General features: G+C 44.6%; 1 protein-coding gene across 2 annotated transcripts in view; it reads left to right on the forward strand.

Annotated features, from left to right (window-relative positions):
- The first annotated feature begins 593 nt into the window (after nt 1–593).
- The window catches only part of nagk (N-acetylglucosamine kinase), a 30969-nt gene continuing 10688 nt past the window's right edge, over nt 594–20874 (forward strand). The window contains exons 1-7 of one of the 2 annotated variants that reach the window (XM_043691501.2): nt 594–654; nt 2365–2449; nt 4736–4834; nt 9827–9968; nt 15038–15148; nt 16777–16889; nt 20041–20128. In XM_043691501.2, the coding sequence (XP_043547436.1) occupies nt 626–654; nt 2365–2449; nt 4736–4834; nt 9827–9968; nt 15038–15148; nt 16777–16889; nt 20041–20128 (667 nt within the window). In that variant the 5' untranslated portion in view covers nt 594–625. The remainder of the gene's footprint in view (nt 655–2364; nt 2450–4735; nt 4835–9826; nt 9969–15037; nt 15149–16776; nt 16890–20040; nt 20129–20874) is intronic. The other variant, XM_043691585.2, reaches the window with a different exon arrangement.

The following is a 20874-nucleotide window of genomic DNA, read 5'->3' on the forward strand; positions in this document are numbered from 1 at the left end:
ATAAAAGTCATAAATTCCCCAAGAATGATTTTTTTTTGTTTCTCGGTTTGATGAAGAGTCATTTGACTCAAAATGCTTTCTCTCCATAGATGCTTCCAGACCTGCTGAGTTTCTCCAACAATTTGGGGTTTTGTTTCAGATCTCCAGCGTTTTATATTATCACATTTTGCTTCCTGTCACAGATAAAGCCTTGGATACAAATTGCAGAAGGTGATCGAACAGCATCACACACTACTCTGACCTGGAACAATACCGCCATTCCTTCACTATCACTGAGTCAAAATTCTACAACTCCCTTCCTAACAGCACTGAGTGAACCTGGACCAAATGATCTACAACAGTTCAAAAAGGTGGCTTTATCATCCCTTTCTGAAAGGCAGTTTGGGATTGGGAAATAAATGGATAGGAGAAAGTAAATATCAAAATATTCAGGGAGCGTGAAAGTGGCAAGAAACAAACGATCTCTTTGCTCAGACTTTCCCCTTTGGTTGATAATTCCGCCTGACTTCCTATTCCTACCACTCCTCCAAGTCATGTGACTCAGATTGTCATGTGACTGGCGGTCACGTGTTTGCATTTGTTACTCCGCCTTTTGTCAGCTGATCAGGCTTGGTGTTGCCGGACAATGGGTCACCTGTACGGCGGAGTGGAGGGGTAAGTGAGTGACTCAGTCAGCCAACAGGCTCTCCGATCCCTGAGCGGGCGCTCAGCATCAGGACGTTGTTGGTAACGGGAGCGCACTGCACTCTGGCTGATCCCCTTCTCTCACTCCCCACCCCACCCCACCCCCCTCCATGCCCACCCCCCCTTCTGCTTCCCACTCCTCCTTGGCTCCCCAGCCCTCCCCCTACCCTCTTCTCCCTGGCCCCCCTTCCTTTCTTGTTCCCCCTACCCTTCTGCTCCCCTCTCCTTGCCTCCCCACCAACGTCCCGCTTTGCCCTCTCCTTCTCCTCTCTCTTCTTCTTCCCCCCCCCCCCCCCCCCCCCAACACTTTCCTTGCCAACCTCCTCCCCAATTCAATGCACCCCTCTCACATCTGTTTTTAGTTAAGCTCACCTTCCTTGTGGGCAAGCCCATTCCTAACTTTCCTACTCAAAACTGCTGCAGTCCACCTGTGTTCAGGAAGGAGTTCCAGGAATTTGTCTTTTATTTGCAGTTGGCCCCATTATCAGGGAAGCTGACTTTCCTCAGCAGTTTCCTTTACAAACACCTCACCATTTCTTCACAAAAGTCAGAGTGAAGGGGAGAGGAGAGAAGGCAACTCTCCAAAGAAGAGGGATACTTTGAAAGGCAGTGAAAAATGCAGTTATAGGAATTGTGAGCTTTGAGTTGAAGTCCTATGGATGTGTAGTATGGAGACAGACCCTTTGGCTCACTTTGTCCATGCTGACCAGATATCCTAAATTAATCTTGTCCCATTTGCCAGGACTTGGCCCATATCCCTCTAAATCATTCCTATTCATGTACCCATCCAGATGCCTTTTAAATGTTGTAATTGTACCAGTCTCCACCACTTCCTTTGCCAGCTTATTCCATTCACTCACCACTCTGTGTGAAAATGTTGCCTCTTAAATCCCTTTTGAATTTTTCCACCTCTTGTCTGAAACCTATGCCCTCCAGTTTTGGACTCCCCTCTCCTGGAGAAAAGACCTTGTCTATTTATCCTATCCACGCCCCTCATGATTTTATAAACCTCTATAAGGTCACCTCTCAGCCTTTGGTGCTACAGGGTAAACAGCCCCAGTCTATTCAGCCTGTCCATGTAGCTCAAACCCTCCAACCTTGGCAACAGCCTTGTACATTTTTCTGAACCCTCTCAAATTTTACAACATCTTTCCTGTGGCAGGGAGACCAAAATTACCCACAGTATTCCAAAAGTGCCCTAATCAATGTCCTGTAAAGCTGCAAAATGACCTCCCAACTTCTATACTCTGACTAATAAAGGAAAGGCATGCCAAATGCCTCCTTCACTCTCCTGTCTACCTGGGACTCCACTTTCAAGGAACTGTGAACCTACAGTCCAAGGTCTCTTTATTCAGCAACACTCCCAATGACCTTACCATTAAGTGTATAAGTCCTTCCTTGCTTTGGCCTGGGAAAATGAAGCAGTTCACATTTATCTAGATTAAACTCCATTTGCCACTCCTTGGCCTAACTGCTCATCTGAGGTCCCTTTGACTGAGTTAACCTTCACTGCTTGCTACACCATCAATTTTGGCATCATCTACAAACAATCACACCTCCTATATTCATATCCAAATCATTTATATGGATAACAAAAAGTGTTGGAAGAAAATGGACCAGTGTCAAAAAGCTAGACTTATTGTATATTCAAAAATAAATTTATGTTCCTTCCCCTGTTAGAGGAGCAACTAGCTCAAATGTGGTGTTGATTGCTGAGGATGGGACGATCAAAGCCAAGGTCGATGGACCAGCCACCAACCACTGGGTAAGGAATGCTCCAGTTAGTTTCTTCAAGAGTAAAGAACCAACTCTGACCTTTCTTCCAATCCTGGTTCTGAAGAGCCGTTGTTCTGGTGTTCTCTCCACAGGCAATGCCAGAGCTTCTGACTAACTCCAGTACTTTGTTTAAAAAAAAAAGTATCCTCCAGCATCAACAGTGCTTTTATTATCATTGCTAATGCTTTTTTTTTAGACCCAGATGAGGCAAGAAATCTGCTTTGCTAACCCCCTCAAGATTATTAACCTAGCCACAATTCTGTCACAAATTTTTCTCAATCTTTATCCCAAAACATTACTTTCTGAAATACATCGATTTGATTTTCATTTGATTACCATCTTAGGCACAGTTCATACGACCATAAGACATAGGAGTGGTAGCAAGGCCATTCGGCCCATCGAGTCCACTCCGCAATTTAATCATGGCTGATGGGTGTTTCAATTCCACTTAGCTACACTCTCCCCTTGGTCCTTAATTCCTTGCCAGATCAAGAATTTATCAATCTCTGCCTTGAAGACACCCAATGTCCCGGCCTCCACTGTGCTCCGTGGCAATGAATTCCACAGGCCCACCACACTCTGGCCTGAAGAAATGTCGTCTCATTTCTGTTCTAAATTGACCCACTCTAATTTTGAGGGTGTGCCCAAGGGTCCTAGTCTCCCCACCTAATGGAAACAACTTCCCAGCATCCACTCTTTCTAAGCCATGCATTATCTTGTAAGTTTCTATTAGATCTCCCCTCAACTTTCTAAACTCTGAATGCAATCCCAGGACCCTTAGCCGATCATCGTATGTTAGGCCTACCATTCCAGGGATCATCTGTGTGAATCTCTACTGGACACGCTCCAGTACCTGTATGTGTTTCCTGAGGTGTGAGGCCTAAAGTTGGACACAGTATTCTAAATGGGGCCTAACTAGAGCTTTATAAAGTCTCAGAAGCACATCGCTGCTCGCTGCTTTTATATTCCAACCTTCTTGAGATAAGTGACAACATTACATTTGCTTTCTTAATCACGGACCCAACGTGTAAATCACCTTGAGAGATTCCTGGACTAGCAGAGTTTGCTTCAGAGTTTCTGACGGAGATAGTGGCTTAGTGGTATTATCACAAGGTTTTATTCCAGAGACCAAGGTAATGTTCTGGGGAGCTGGGTTCAAATCCTGCTAGGGTAGGTGGCAATTTATTGAAATTGAGTTCAATAGATATCTGAAATTTAAGAATTATGATCATGAAACCATTGTTGACTATGGGGAGAAATCTCCCTGGTTCACGAGAGTCATAGAGACGTACAGCACGGAAGCAGACCCTACGGTCCAACTCGTCCGTGCCAATCAGATATAGAACATAGAATATAGAAAAGTACAGCACAGAGCAGGCCCTTTGGCCTACGATGTTGTGCCAAGATTTAATCCTAATGTAAAATATAGTAACTTACACATTCCTCAACTCACTGCTATTTATGTGCATGTCCAGCAGTTGCTTAAATGTCCCCAAGGACTCTGCTTCTACCACCACATTCCACGCATTCATAACTCTCTGCGTAAAGAACCTACCTCTGACATCTCCTTTTATACCTTCCTCCTAATATCTTCAAACTATGGCTTCTCGTACCAGTCAATCCTGCCCTGGGGAAAAGTTTCTGGCTATTGACTCTATTTAGTCCACTCATAATTTTGTACACCTCGATCAGATATCCCAACCCAAATCTAGTCCCACCTGCTGACTCCCGGCCCATATCCCTCCAAACCTTCTTATTTATTACACCCATCCAGATGCCTGTTAAATGTTGCAATTGTACTCACCTCCACAATGTCCTTTAGGGAAGGAAGTCAGCAAACCTTACCTGGTTTAGCCTACATGTAATGCGAGACTCTCAGCGATGTGGTTAACTCTTCACTGGTCTCTGGACAATTGGGGATGGATAGTTTAGAAAAAAAATTTTCTAATCAACCTATTCAAAGATGTTATTAGCATCTCTGGAACAGGTGGGACTTGAACCAGAGCCTCCTGGTGCAAAGGTAGGGATATTACCACTGCACCACAAGAGGGACAAATCCAGGCCTGGCCAGTGATACCCATTACCTGTGAATGAATTACTTCTGTTTGCTGTCCCTGCCAGTCCCAAGTGGCTATCTGAGGTAGGGCATGGAGGGCAGTTGAATGGCGGTAGATTGGTGGGAGTGCGTTGTGGGGTGATGAGCATGCTTGGTTAGTTCACTGGTTTGTCATCTTCTGTTTTGACTGGACGTTGGTGTTTGTTTCATTCTCTGCAGCTGGTTGGGCTGGATAAATGTTTGGAAAGCATTAACAATATGATCCTGGATGCTAAGAAGGCAGCCGGCGCAGATCCTAAAGTACCTCTCAAGTCTTTGGTAGGTAAAGTTCTTAGAGCTTTACGCCTATCTGACACTAATCCGGGATCCTCAGTACTGCTCAGAGTACAAGGAAGGGACGTTGTCTGATCATAGTCAAATTAAACGTACGTGCAAGCATATAATTATCAGGAGAAGTAGGCTATTTGGCCCATCAAGCCTGCCCCTTTATTTGATAAGATCATGGCAGATCTGTTTCTGTCCCTGCACACGCTGGCCCCTTCATTCTGCATTAGTGTGGTGTGTACTTCCAAGCTGCAGATTTCACACTCTTTCTCTCTAGTCTCGCGTGTTAAAGTGAATGCCGTGTTAACCTATTCCTTCTCAGGAAGCTACTTTTCCTGTTACAAAATAGATGCTTGTGGTACCTAACATTGCGAAATGATGATGACTCTGTACAGGAAAAGACACTGTGAAGGTCCCAGTCAGTTTGTTATTGCCTGGTTGTAGGAAGGGCAGACAGCGCTGTTACCGGAAGCTGTAATTCCATGAAGACATTAGGAGTACATTCTCTGCAGCAGTCTTTCATTTATTACGTATGTGATGTAAAACAGTATTGACCTACACTTGTCTTTGGATCATTGCTGAGCCCTTTGGAATTTGCTAATAAGCCCATGTGGAGTGTCTTGTCTCTGGTTGAAAGTGCGAGAGTCGTAGAGATGTACAGCATAGAAACCAACCCTTCGGCCCAACACGTCCATGCCGACCAGGTAACCTAACCCACTCTAGTCCCACCTGCCAGCACCTGGCCCATATCCCTCCAAACCCTTCCTATTCATATACCCATCCAGATGCCTTTTAAATGTTGCAATTATACTAGCCTCCACCACTTCCTCTGGCGTAGTCACAGGTAGATAGGATAGTGAAGAAGGCGTTTGGTATGCTTTCCTTTATTGGTCAGATTATTGAGTACAGGAGTTGGGAGGTCATTATACGGATGTACAGGACATTGGTTAGGCCACTGTTGGAATACTGCGTGCGATTCTGGTCTCCTTCCTATTGGAAGGATGTTCTGAAACTTGAAAGGGTTCAGAAAAGACTTACAAGGATGTTGCCAGGGTTGGACTATTTGAGCTCTAGGGAGAAGCTAAATAGGCTAGGGCTGTTTTCCCTGGAGTGTCGGAGGCTGATGGCTGACCTTAGAGGTTTATAAATCATGAGGGGCGTGGATAGGATAAATAGGCAAAGTCTTTTCCCTGGGGGGAGGCCAGAACTAGAGGGCATAGGTTTAGGGAAAGAGGCTGCACAATAGATCGGACTGAAAAAAGTTGGACAGAAGAGATGAACAGTGACGTGAGAAAGGAGAGATGGTGAGTGCATAGGCTCAGTTCCTCTGATCTGGTTGTGTTCTGTTCTTGGCCTTTTCCTTCCTTCCTTGATGATCATGTTAAATCTAGATCAACCTCAGCTGGAGTGTTGCAATCAGTTCTGCCAAAGGGAAGACAGGAAGGTGTTGGAAAAGGGGTGGAGTGTTTGGGGCGAGTTGAGAGATTTCAGTTTGATTTGTAATTGTTATATGTACCGCATTAAAAATCACACAGCGTCAGGTGGTAGTCCAACAGATTTATTTGGAATGTTATGTCACGGGTAAATCCCTCTGCTTAATTTGAACCAGCAACACAAAAGATTTATCCCACGCAATAATCTGTGAAAATTCAAGCTACCAAGAACAATTTAAAGTAAAAATTAACAAGTTTATTTCTTAATAAGGTATGATTTACCAAAAATTCAAATTTCAAAATCAGGCAGCTGTCGAATCTTCCCTTTGTATCTTCCTCTGTAGATTTTCTTCTTTTGGGATTTCTGTTTCACAGGTCACTGATCGACAAAGGTACCTTTTAAGAGAGCTATTTTTCAGGCAGTCTGTACATGATGGGGGCTTGGCAGTTCTCCCCACAACTATTCAATTTTTCCCAGTCTTATACCCCAAAGTTCAATGTACTAAATTCAAACTTGATTGGAGGTTGGTATTTTGGGTATAATTTAAACTGGCCGAATTCTAATTTGTTTTAGTCTCATAGCAACTTGGCCTATGCTAGCTGCTGGACCAAATGTTACATTGTAAATTCTCCAGCACTCTGTGTTAAATCCTTTACACTCTTCTACCTTTTATAACAGGAAGCACTAGCTTTTGAGATGCTGCCTCCTCTTGAGGTTGTTGTGGAGCGTCTCAAAAGCTAGTGCTTCCAAATAAACTTGTTGGACTATAACCTGGTGTTGTGATTTTTAACTTTGTACACCCCAGTCCAACACTGGCACCTCCGAACTAAGAAAAGTAGTTTTGCTATACAGGCAAATCATGATCTGACATAGAGAAAGAAGAGGTGAGTGGGGGAAGAGGAGCCAGTGGTGGTGGTGGTAGTTGTGGGTGGAAGGGTGGGGGGAGTTGTTGGGGGCACATGGAGATGGACTAAGGAAGGGAGGGAGCCCAGGGAGGTAGTGGGAGGAAACCCAGGGAGGTAGTGGGAGGAAACCCAGGGAGAACAGGGAGATGGGCTGTAAGGAATAGAAAGTGAGGACTGCAGATGCTGGAGATCTTATGCCCGAAACGTCGATTCTCCTGTTCTTTGGATGCTGCCTGACCTGCTGCACTTTTCCAGCAACACTTTTTCAGCTGTGAGGAATAGAAACAAAGATACGGACTGTGGGGAAGGGGGAATGTGGAGAGAGAGGTATGGTGTTGTGGGAGGCGATAGAGACTGTGGATTTTGGAAGGGGGAAGAATACGCAGAAAGAGGAAGAGAGTAAATGAGTGGAGGGGCATGAGTTGCTGCTGCTCCCACCCTTTCATACAGTGAGCTCTCATCCTTAGCCCCCTCCAGAGAAAATTAATTCTTCTTTATGGAAGCCATTCCTTGCTGTTTAATCTCTCTGTCACCATTAAATACCTCAACAGGATCATTTGTTTTTGTGATGTTTAGTTCAGATTTGCTCTATATTCTAAAGAATTCCTCTGCTCGTCTTTGAACATGAGTTGCTGCATTCTTTATATCCACCTGAAGGAGCGGCGCTCCGAAAGCTAGTGCTTCCAATTAAACCTGTTGGACTAAACTTAGTGTTGTGTGATTTTTAACTTTATATCCACCAGGTGGGGTGGGAACGCAAGTCCATCCTTGAAAGTACTACAACAGCCTTACTACCACAGCCTAGGTTTGGTATTCAAGTCCTTACAATAGGCCTTTAACCCAGACCTTTTTGAAACCAGAGTCCTTCGCAAACCCTTTAGCATTGTGACTGGTTGGTAGCTCACTTGATCTCATGACTTGGATTTCCTCCCTGAATCTTTTTGCCTCTTTTTGTAATACTTATTCACAGAATTTGGGTAGTTACTAGTCAGGCCAGTATTTATTGCCCTCCCCTAATTGCTCAGGGGCAGTTTATAGTCAACCACATTGGTATGGGTCTGGAGTCACCAATAGACTAGACCAGGAAAGGTTACATGGGAACACCACCTTCGAGTTCCCCACCCTCCTAACTTGGAAATATATTGCTGTTCCTTCACTGTCACTGGGTCAAAATCCTGGCGTATCCTTTCTAAGGGCATTGTGGGTCTACCTGCACCAGGTGGACTGCAGTGGTTCAAGAAGGCAACTCGCCACCACCTTCTCAAGGGCAACTAGGGGCGGGCAATAAATGTGGCCCAGCCAGTGACACCCACATCCCACAAACGAATATTTTAAAAAGGCATAGTCAACCAGATGGGATTTTCCTGAAAATTGACAATGGTCATTGTCAGATACTTAATTCCGGATCTTTGTTGAATTCAAATTCCACCATCTTCTATGGCCGGATTCGAGCCTCACGTCCCAGAACATTATCTGGGAAATCTGGGTTTATAGTCTAGCAATAATACAACTAGCCTCCCTTCCTGAATCCCTGTGCCCCTCTACCTCCCCTTCCCTTTGGGTGGCACAGTGGTTCAGTGCTTAGCATTGTTGTCTGTGTCAAGGACCCAGGTTCGATTCCAGTCTCGCGTGACTGTCTGTGTTGAGTTTGCACATTCTCCCGTGTCTGCATGGGTTTCCTCCGGGTGCTCCGGTTTCCTCCTCAGTCCAAAAATATGCAGGTTAGGTGAATTGGCCATATTAAATTGCCCATAGTGTTCAGGGATGTGTAGGCTAGGTGCATTAGTCAGGGGAAGTTTGGAGTAATAGGGTAGGGGAATGGGTCTGGGTGGGATACTCTTCAGAGGGCCAGTGTGGACTTGTTGGGCCAAATGGCCTGTTTCCATATAATGGGATTCCCGAACCCCTTTGCCCCTCCACCATCCCTTCCCCTTTAAGACTAGCTTTTAAATCCACCTACTTGACAAGACTTTTGGCCAGGTTGTTGGTGGGTCTGGTCCCTTTCTCCTGGCTGTGGCAGCATGGTGGGTCTGGTTCAGAAATCTTTGTTTTGGGGGCCTCGGTCAGCTTTGGGGGCGGAATCCCATAGCGTCTCCATAAACCTAGCAGCCATGGAGGGAGCAAAAGGCTAACTTTGTCTCAATTTTTAAAAATAATTTCTGTAATTAAAATTGCGCCAAACTGTGGCGACTTATGCACATCTCACTCATAAAGATGAGTGACAATAAATGGCTATTGGCACGGTGGCACAGTGGTTAGCACTGCTGCCTCACAGTGCCAGAGACCCGGGTTCAATTCCCGCCACAGGCGACTCTCTGTGTGGCGTTTGCACATTCTCCCCGTGTCTGCGTGGGTTTCCTTCGGGTGCTCCGGTTTCCTCCCACAGTCCAAAGATGTGCAGGTCAGGTGAATTGGCCGTGCTAAATTGCCCGTAGTGTTAGGTGAAAGGGTAAATGTAGGGGAATGTGTCTGGGTCTGGGTGGATTGCGCTTCGGTGGGTCGGTGTGGACTTGTTGGGCCGAAGGGCCTGTTTCCACACTAAGTAAGTAATCTCAGTAAAAAGCTCGTTCTTGGGCTCAGTGTCCCTTGTGAGCAAACCGTGGGTGTTTGTCCTGAGTTAACGGGCTTCATCTTTGTGCTTTCTCAGGGGTTGACTCTAAGTGGAGGGGAGCAGGATGAAGCAATCAGAGCACTGGTCCAACTGCTGAAGGAAAGATTCCCAAACCTGAGTGAGAACTATTGTGTCACTACCGATGCTTTAGGTGGCATATCGACAGCCACAGACACAGGTAAGGCTCTGTAGTGTAGGCAAGGTTTTGATTTTCTGTTGAAGTTCTTGAAGTTGAATTGTGAGCGATGGAAAGCTTTCTCTTTCACCCAGTTCTCTCCTCTGTCCTGTCAATGTGCCCCTGCTTGAGGAGGCTAGCATTTATTGATCACTCCTAATTGCCCCAAGAAGGGCCTTGCAAATCACAGCTCCCAATTCAAAGGTAGGAACTTGAGTAGGCCATTCAACCCCTCGAGTCTGTTCCACCATTTAGTGAAGTCATGGTTGACCTGTGGCCTAATCCATATACCTTCCTTTGGCCTATATCCCTCAATACCTTGCTTAACAAAAGCTTAGCTATGTCAGATTTAAAATCAACAACCTGTCCAGTATCCACAGTCATTTGTAGAAGTGAGTTCCTAATATCTACCACCCTTTGTGTTTTGAGGTCCTTCCTATCATCTCTCCTGAATGGTCTGGCCCTAATTCTCAGACTCAGTTCTAGAATCCCCAGTGAAAGTAGTTCATCTTAGTTATTCTTTCATGGGGTCACCCCTGCCCTTGTCCCCATTCTTAATTGGGAGAAAGTGAGGACTGCAGATGCTGGAGATCTGAGTCGAGAGTGCGTTGCTGGGAAAGCACTGGGTCAGGCAGCATCCAAGGAGCAGGAGAATCGACATTTTGGGCATAAGCCATTTTGAACAGAATGGCTTGCTAGGCTATTTCAGAGGGTATTTAAGTCAATTACGTGAGACTGTGGAGTCACGTGTAGGCCAGTAAGATTTGCTTAGTGAGCCAGCTGGTTTTTGTGATGGTCAGCATTGATCGCATTAAATTTATTTTTAAATTGGATTCATATTTTGCCATCTGTCATCCTGGATTTAGAATCATAGAATCACTGCAGGCCGTTCTGCCCAACAGATCCACACCAACCCTCCAAAGATTATCCAATCCATACCCATTCCCCTACCTTATTACTCTACATTTCCCATGACCAATGCACCTAACCTACATATCCCTGAACACTATAGGTAATTTAGCACAGTCAATTCACCTGACCTGCACATCTTTGGACTGTGGGAGGAAACCGGAGCACCTGGAGGAAACCCACGCAGACACGGGGAGAATGTGCAAACTCTACGCAGACTTGAACCCATGTCCTTGGGACATTAGCCTGGGGCGTGTATCACTGGTCTAATGACATTACAACTACGCCACCTCCTCCCGATTGAATTGAACTGATATTCCACCAGCCTGCATGCTGGGAATTGAATGTGTGTTTCCAGGTCATTAGCCTGGGCTTCTCGAGGAGAAGGTGAGAACTACAGATATTGGAGGTCAGAGTTGAAAGTGTGGTGCTGGAAAAGCGCAACAGGTCAGGCAGCATCAGGAATGGTGAAGGACTTTTGCCGAAAATGTTGATTCTCCTCCTCAGATGTTGCCTGACCTACTGTACTTTTCCAGCACCCCACACTCCTCTTGGTTACTATACCATTGACGTTAGTAGTACACTACATCCACTGTGTTTCCTTTACCTATGCTATAAATAACATCCTCAAAAACTCCCAAGACTGGAGTTCCACATGGGCCCAGTTGGAGTTGGGACAGCTGTTTTTTTTCCTTCCCAAGCAAGAACTTGACCTTATTATGAATCTCAATCAATTTTACAAGCACCAGCTTTTCATTTCCCAGCATTCAAATTCTCAAGCCATCGTGCTGAGATATAAACTCGTGTTCTCTGGATTGTTAGTGCAGTAACATAGTGCTTGATGAACCTGGAGCTTTTTGAGGCATTACTTGTAGAATAGACTAAGGGGAACCAGCGGTTGTGATGGCAGTTGGATTTTAAGGTGGATTTTTGTAAGATCCTGCACATGATATTGTAAATGGAAATAGAGCAGCAGTGATTGGGGAGAATGGACTGGTATACGTTGAGAATTGGTTAATAAACAGCAAGGTGGAATAAATGGATCATCCTCGGTGGCATGCTGTTAGTGTGAGGTACCACAAAGATCATTTATTAGGTGTACTGCTCTTTGCAGTCTATATAAATGAGTTGGATATTGAGACCAATTGTAATATTTTTAAACTTGCAAGTCAAGGAAGATGCAATGAGAGGTCAGGAAGTTTTGGATAAGCTTAACAGGTTTGGGAAGTGCAAGTATTCAAAAGGACCTGGGTGTCCTTGTCTATGGGTAACTCAAGATTAACATGCAAGTACAGCAAGCAATCAGGAAGGCAACTGGAATGTTGACCATCAATGGGGTTTTGAGTACAGATGCAAAGATGTCATGCTTTAATTATGTAGAATGTCGATGAAACTGGAGTATTGTGGTTCAGTTTTAGTCTCCTTCGAGGGAGTGCAATGGAGGTTCACCAGGTTAATCCCTGGGGTGGCTGGATTATATTCTGAGGAGAGAGAAGGAAACTGGGTCAGTATTCTCTGGCACTTCAAAGAATGAGGTGATCTCATTGAAACATAGAAAATCCTTGCAAGAAATGACTGGGTTAATTTAGATAAGATTTTCCTCCTGCTTAGTGATTCTATAACCGGGGAAGGTCGTTGAAGACTGATATTCGATTCCCTACAGTGTAGAAACAGGCCCTTTAGCCTAACCAGTCCACACCGACTCTGCGAAGAGTAACCCACCCAGTCCCATTTCCCTCTGACTAATGCACCTAACACTACGGGCAGAGATAAAGGGAATTTTCTTCACAGAGGGTGGTAAGTCATTGGAATCTTCTTGCCCAGACGCTCCTGTTGATCAGATACAAGTTGGCAATTGATAGATTTCTGGAAACTAATGACATTAAGGCAAATCAGGATAATCTGGAAAAGGTGGCATTGAGATAGATGAACAAGCATCGCCTAAGTAAAGGTTGGAACTGGCTCGAAGCAATAATAATAATTATTCAATTCAATGTTCCTGATATTCCCAGAAAAATGCAAGTTGCTTTTTCCCTAGCATGAACAATAGTGACATCTAGAACATAGAACAATACAGCACAGAACAGGCCCTTCGACCCACGATGTTGTGCCGAACATTTGTCCTAGCTTAAGCACCCATCCATGTACCTATCCAATTGCCGCTTAAAGGTCACCAAAGATTCTGACTCTACCACTCCCACAGGCAGCGCATTCCATGCCCCCACCACTCTCTGGGTAAAGAACCCACCCCTGACATCTCCCCTATACGTTCCACCCTTCACCTTAAATTTATGTCCCCTTGTAACACTCTGTTGTACCCGGGGAAAAAGTTTCTGACTGTCTACTCTATCTATTCCTCTGATCATCTTATAAACCTCTATCAAGTCACCCCTCATCCTTCGCCTTTCCAATGAGAAAAGGCCTAGCACTCTCAACCTATCCTCGTACGACCTATTCTCCATTCCAGGCAACATCCTGGTAAATCTTCTCTGCACCCTCTCCAAAGTTTCCACATCTTTCCTAAAGTGAGGCGACCAGAACTGCACACAGTACTCCAAATGTGGCCGAACCAAAGTCTGTACAGCTGCAACATCACTTCACGACTCTTGAATTCAATCCCTCTGCTAATGAACGCTAATACACCATAGGTCGTCTTACAAGCTCTATCCACCTGAGTGGCAACTTTCAAAGACCTATGAACATAGACCCCAAGATCTCTCTGCTCCTCCACCTTACTAGGAACCCTACCGTTAACCCTGTATTCCGCATTCTTATTTGTCCTTCCAAAATGGACAACCTCACACTTGGCAGGGTTGAACTCCATCTGCCACTCCTCAGCCCAGCTCTGCATCATATCCAAGTCCCTTTGCAGCCGACAAGAGCCCTCCTCACTATCCACAACTCCACCAATCTTCGTATCATCTGCAAATTTACTGACCCACCCTTCGACTCCCTCATCCAAGTCATTAATAAAAATTACGAACAGCAGAGGACCCAGAACTGATCCCTGCGGAACTCCACTTGTAACTGGGCTCCAGGCTGAATATTTACCATCTACCACCACTCTCTGACTTCGACCGGTTAGCCAGTTTTCTATCCAATTGGCCAAATTTCCCTCTATCCGATGCCTCCTGACTTTCCGCATAAGCCTCCCATGGGGAACCTTATCAAATGCCTTACTAAAATCCATGTATACTACATCCACTGCTCTACCCTCATCCACATGCTTGGTCACCTCCTCAAAGAATTCAATCAGACTTGTAAGGCAAGACCTACCCTTCACAAATCCGTGCTGGCTGTCCCTAATCAAGCAGTGCCTTTCCAGATACTCATAAATCCTATCCCTCAGTACCCTTTCCATTACTTTACCTACCACCGAAGTAAGACTAACTGGCCTGTAATTCCCGGGGTTATCCCTATTCCCTTTTTTTGAACAGGGGCACAACATTCGCCACTCTCCAGTCCCCTGGTACCACCCCCGTTGACAGTGAAGATGAAAAGATCATTGCCAACGGTACTGCAATTTCCTCTCTTGCTTCCCACATAATCCTAGGATATATCCCATCAGGCCCGGGGGACTTGTCTATCCTCAAGTTGTTCAAAATGTCCAACACATCTTCCTTCCTAACATGTATCTCCTCCAGCTTACCAGTCCGTTTCACACTCTTCAACAATACGGTTCCTCTCATTCGTAAATACTGAAGAAAAGTACTCATTCAAGACCTCTCCTATCTCTTCCGACTCAATACACAGTCTCCCACTACTGTCCTTGATTGGACCTACCCTCGTTATCGTCATTCTCATGTTTCTCACATACGCATAAAATGCCTTTGGGTTATCTGATAAATGGTGCTCAAATTGTGCTAGTGTAATTGAGCCACTGTTTGACCTTGTTGCACTATAACCTTTGCTCAGATGTGTGAATGTGTGTCCTCATCTTCTGATGGAATCACTCTTTTTTGATTAAAGTATCAATGTACAAACTGCTTGGGCGAGCTGGGATTTGCTTTGTAGACTGTCAGTACTCTCTTGTAAGATGTGCTGCCAAAGGTAACCCCTCTGCATCAGAGCCTAACGTTACCTGTTTTTCTGTAACCCCCCCCCCCCCCCCCCCCCCACCCCCCGCTGCTGCCTGCCAAAAAACGCGCACACTCGCACACCAGGTGGAATTGTATTGATCTCAGGAACCGGTTCCAACTGCAAGCTTGTCAATCCGGATGGCTCGGTGATCGGATGTGGAGGCTGGGGTCACCTGATCGGAGATGAGGGATCTGGTGAGTGAACAGGAATCTTAGTTTTAGGAAGTATGGGCTTCTGTGGGGTGGGTTACATGCATGTGTGTGCAAGGGCAAGACACCGACCCACCTTCCATTATTTCCTCTATTGCTTTCCACTTTATCCAGAGAGTTTGGAAATTTACACCATTCGAGGACATGCTCCAAGCCAGTTCCACTGGAGAAAGTTACAAGGATGGTACTGTACTGCATCTGAGTATATTTCTCTCTTCTCTGTAACAGAGGTCTTAAAAAAAGGTTATGAAAGGGATTGATCAGATATACCCTTGGAGTGTCCAAGCTTGGGGTTTCTTCAATACAAGGTAGCTACCAATAAGGGAATCTACGAAGAGAGCAGTTTCTGATAAGTAACTTAGAGTTAAAGTGAGAATTGATCCTACAGAAAGGATGTGGAACTTATCTCTGTGTTTAACAATATTGCAAACCCAGGGAGTTTGTCTCAATTAAGGCAATCCAGTATGGTATTCTCCTTGGGAAGAAGCTGTCCTCTGTATTGATAAATTCTGCTGCAGTGTTGATTGAAGGCTTGATGGACCTAAACCCCAGAGCTGGACTTGCCTGTGTCTTCGATTGGCAACCTGCCCAATGCTTGCTTAGTGTTGCTGATATCTACTCCATTTGCCAGACGTTTGTCCACTCACGGAACTCGCCTATATAGCTTCCTTAAATGTTCCTCACAAGTACCCATTGTTGCAGTCATCAATGAATTTAGCTACCATACATTTGGTCCCTTCATCCTAATCATTTATGTAAATTGTAAGCAGTTGAGCTCCCAGTACCAATCCCTGTGGCAGACCACGTGTTGCTGGCCAGAAAGAGCCTTTTGTGCCTACAATATACTTGATGTTAGTCTGCCAAAATTCTTACCGTGCCAAGATGCCAACATGAGTTGATGTTCTTCAGAATAGTTTTTGATGTTGCCTTTTGGGAATCTAATTACTTGGCAAATGCCTTCTGGAAATCTAAGTCCGTTACCCCTTTGTCCACTGCACATGTCACTTCCTCAAAGAACGTCAGTAGATTTGCTTAAAATGATTCCCTTTTGTGAAATCATGGTGACTCTGCCCAATTACCTTAAACTTATCCAAATGGCCTGCTCCAACTTGTTTAGCAGGTGTTAAGCTGACTAGTTTGTAGTTTCCTTTATTTTTAAACAGAAGTGTTACATGTACAGATTTCAAAACCAGTGGGACTTAACCCAAATCTAGTCAGTTTTCGAAAAGTAAAATCAGTGCATCAACTATCTCAATAACCATTTCTTTTAAAACCCTAAGACGAAGTCAGTGAGGACCCAGTCAGTCAACAGCTCCTACAAGTTACTCAGTATTACTTTTCAGGCAATTGTAATTTTCCTGAATTCATCCCTCCCTTCCATTCCCTGACTTTTTTTTTTCTCTCTAGGATGTTTCTAGTGTCCCCCACAGTGAAGGCTGATGCAAAGTACCTGTCCACTTCACGTGCCAGTTCCTTAATTTCCCACATTCTCCACATTCCTTTCTGTAGGATCAATTCTCACTTAACTCTAAGTTACTTATCAGAAATTCTTACTTTGTGTTTTTACATGTATGGCTGGTTTCTTAATAACTTGAATTCTTCACCTTTTGCAGCTTATTGGATGTCACTGTTGGCTGTAAAGATTGTGTATGATGCTGTTGACAACTACAAGCACACACCATTCAACATCTGTCTGGTGGAGGAAGCCATGTACAGTTACTTCCAGGTTAGAAGCTGTCATCATAGTGACCTCTGGTGAGAGTTGCTTGATAAAGGCCTTTTGAGGAGGACCACATTTCAAGTACAGGGCACTGCTCTGGTCTACGTTATAAGGGAAGGAAAAGATTAGCAAGTTTTGAGAAGATTTGTAGCTCAGGTTGAGGTTTTGGGTGTTGCGTGCAAACCTACATGCAGAAAGAAAAGATATTGGCAAAAGTGAAAAAAACTCGAGAAAAAGTACAAGCAGAATGATTTTGGGAATAATGTTCATCATAGAGTCATAGAGATGTACAGCATGGAAACAGACCCTTCGGTCCAACCTGTCCATGCCGACCAGATATCCTAACCCAATCTAGTCCCACCTGCCAGCACCTGGCCCATATCTCTCCAAACCCTTCCTATTCATATACCCATCCAAATGCCTCTTAAATGTGGCAATTGTACCAGCCTCCACCACTTCCTCTGGCAGCTCATTCCATACATGTACCACCCTCTGTGTGAAAAAGTTGCCCCTTTGGTCTCTTTTATATCTTTCCCCTCTCACCCTAATCCTGCACCCTCTAGTTCTGGACTCCTCGACCCCAGGGAAAAGACTTTGTCTATTTACCCTATCCATGCCCCTCATAATTTTTGTAAACCTCTATATGGTCACCCCTCAGCCTCCAACGCTCCAGGGAAAACCACCCCAGCCTGTTCAGCCTCTCCTTATAGCTCAAATCCGCCAACACTGGCAACATCCTTGTAAATGTTTTTTGAACACTTTCAAGTTTCACAACATCTTTCCAACAGGAAGGAGACCAGAATTGCACGCAATACTCCAACAGTGGCGTAACCTATGTCCTGTACAGCCACAACATGACTTCCCAACTCCTGTATTCAATACTCTGATCAATAAAAGAAAACACTCTCCTATCTACCTGCGACTCCATCAGATATAGTTTGAGGAAGTTCTGGCATTTCCTGAAGGGAAAATTGAGAGGAGATTTGATTGAGGTATTCAAAATCACAAGGGGTCTAAACAGTGTAGGTAGAAAAAGACTGCTCGCATTAGTGGAAGTATTGAGCACTGCAGTGTACTAAAGTAATTGGTAAAAGAGCTTTTTTATCCAATGATTGGGGGGAGGTTTGATACCGTTCTCTTCAGCAAAGAGTGTTGTTGCCCAGTGCTAGGGTTCAGGGTATTTGCTCTCGGCTGGAGAATAACTTCCATTGGGAATGGAGGATCCAGAGATCATGGTCCACATTAGCACCAGCACTGGTGGACTGAATCCCTAGGTTCTGCAAGGGGAGTGAGAGAGGTTGGGGGCTAAAGTGAAAAGCAGAACCTCAAAGGTAATGATGTCTAGATTATTCCCTGAGCCATGTGTAGATTGGCGTTGGATTCCAAGGTCCCTCTTGTCCTCTGCAGTTTTCAAACTCCTACCATTGAATTGCTACCACATAGACTAGTTGATGTGACTGTCATCATTTAAGGAGAAGTCATATATGCACTTGATGGAGAAAGGCTTAGATGTTTTCGTTGATGATGATAGAGGAGTGGGAGAAGGCTTGCGTGCAACATGGACTAGGGTACTGTTGAAGTTATTGAGGAGAAAGTGAAGTCTGCAGATGCTGGAGATCAGAGCTGGAAATGTGTTGCTGGAAAAGCGCAGCAGGTCAGGCAGCATCCAGGGAACAGGAGAATCGACGTTTCGGGCATAACTTCATTCCTGAAGAAGGGCTTATGTAATTTGTCATAGTATTCATTTGACGCCTCTGCCCCATATTCTCTCAGTGAAGTATGCTGAGGCCAGCTGTTACTTAGATTGTATATCCTCTTTGGAGGCAGGAGGGGGGGGGAATAAAATCTGTGAAGTTTCAGGCCTGAGCGTCTTGAGTGGGGTCTACTGGATGTATCTGGCATGATCCAGTCGCTGCTGAATCATGTGGATCCAAGACCCACAAAAACTTGAATGCTGGTAAACCTCATGGAGGATTGAAGGAGTGCTGCACTGTCAGAGATGCAATCCTTCAGGTATAACATTAAGCAAAGACCCACTGTCTGTACTCTGAGGTGGATGTGAACAATCCCATTGTCCGACGTGAAGAGCAGAAACATTCTGTCTGGTCTGCACCATTTATTCCTCATCCAGCACTACCAAAATCCATCGTCTGATCGTTATCGAACAGCTATTTGCAGGACAGTTAATCTCTCGTATAACATATTTGTTACGAAGGAAAAAATGAGTTCAAGATTTTTCAAACACTTTACTGTAATTGAATTTATGGAGTGTGTTAGCATGTAGAGAGATCTTCTAGTGCTTCATATTGTCCCATTGGTCTACTCAATCAACATTAAAGTAATAGGAATCATTGACAATACTATCAAGCAGCACCTGCTCAGCAATAACCTGCCCATTGACACCCAGTTTGCGTTCTGCCAGGGCCACTCAGCTCCTGTTCTCATTACAACGTTAGTTGTAAAATTGGCTCCAAAATTGGAGTCAGTGGATATCAGGGGAGAAACTCTGCTCTTTGCAGTCATATCCGGCACATAGGAAGATGGTCATGGTTGTTGGAGGTTAGTCATGTCGGCTCCAGGATATCTCTGCTGGAGTTCCTCAGGGTGGTGTTCTAGGCCCAACCATCTACAGCTGCTGCTTCAATGACCTTCCCTCCATCATAAGGTCAGAAGTGGGGATGCTCGTTGATATTTGTACAATGTTTAACCGCATTCATTACTCAAATACTGAAGTTGTCCATGTTGGAACTGAGCATGATCTGGATAATATCCAGGTTTGGGCTGACAAGTGGCAAGTAGTAACATTTGTGCCATACAAATGATAGGCAATGACAATCACTATTAAAAGGCAATCTAACCACCACCCCTTGACATTCAACAATGTTACTATCACTGAATCCCTCACTGTCAACATCCTGGGAGTTACCATTGACCAGAAACTCAAATGGACTTGCCACATGAACAAAGTGGCTAAGAGACCAGGTTTGAGATGAGGAATCCTGCAGTGAGAAACTCACCACCTGACTTCCCACAACCTGTCCACCATCTACAAGGCACAAATCAGGAATGTGATAGAATACCTTGTATTCCTAGCCTCTGACCTGTTTTGTGATTCTGTGAACTCTTTAACCCTTTTTCTTTTTCCTATATTACGCAGGTATCTAATCGAACAGCACTCCTCACTCACCTCTATCGTACCTTTGAGAAATCCAAAATTGCTGGGTTTTGTCGAAAGCTCGCAGAAGGTGAACATAACTTTTAATGAGTATTTGCACCTTTGAGGTGGTAACCTACAAGCCAAATGAACACATCACCCAAGGTTCTGTTGGCAGCACCTCTTGCCTTCAAGGATGTGAATTCAGATCTGATTCCTCCAATTTAGACAAATATTTTGACTGGTCCTCCAGTGGAACACTGAGGAACTGCTGTATTGTCAGAGGTTTCTGGGAGAAGATATTAAATTGAGACTGTTATCCTTCCAGATGGTTGTAAAAGATCTCAATGCAGTACTTCAAAGAATTGTCCTCCCAGTTCCAAAGGCAATCCTGTTATCTCTCAGCCAACGTCAATGAAGTAGGTTCTCTGACAATGCATCACAGCACTGTTAAGATTCACTGTGTTCAAAAACTACATTACAATAATGTGAGGGTTCCGGTGTTGGACTGGGCTGGACAAAGTTAAAAATCACGCAACACTTGGTTATAGTCATAGAGATCTTTGTTTGGAAGTACTAGCTTTCAGAGCGCTGCTCCTTCATCTGGTAGCTGTGTGATTTGTAACTACAATAGTGACTCCACTTTTGGAAGTCCTTTTTTTTGGCTGTAATGCACTTTGGGAGCCAATAGAATAATTGCAAGTTCTTTCATTTATTATGGACCAGGCCAGACCCCTCAGAACATTTCAGGAAGGTAGCCCAGACCCTGACTTTTGCTAGTTTTTTTAAGCAGGTGTAAAGTGGGTATTCCAGGACAGAATCAGCTGTTCAAACCAC

The sequence above is a fragment of the Chiloscyllium plagiosum genome, unplaced genomic scaffold (genome assembly GCF_037043375.1).
Source record: "Chiloscyllium plagiosum isolate Xiang-an unplaced genomic scaffold, Cpla_swu_hap1 HiC_scaffold_1, whole genome shotgun sequence".
NCBI lineage: Eukaryota > Metazoa > Chordata > Chondrichthyes > Orectolobiformes > Hemiscylliidae > Chiloscyllium > Chiloscyllium plagiosum.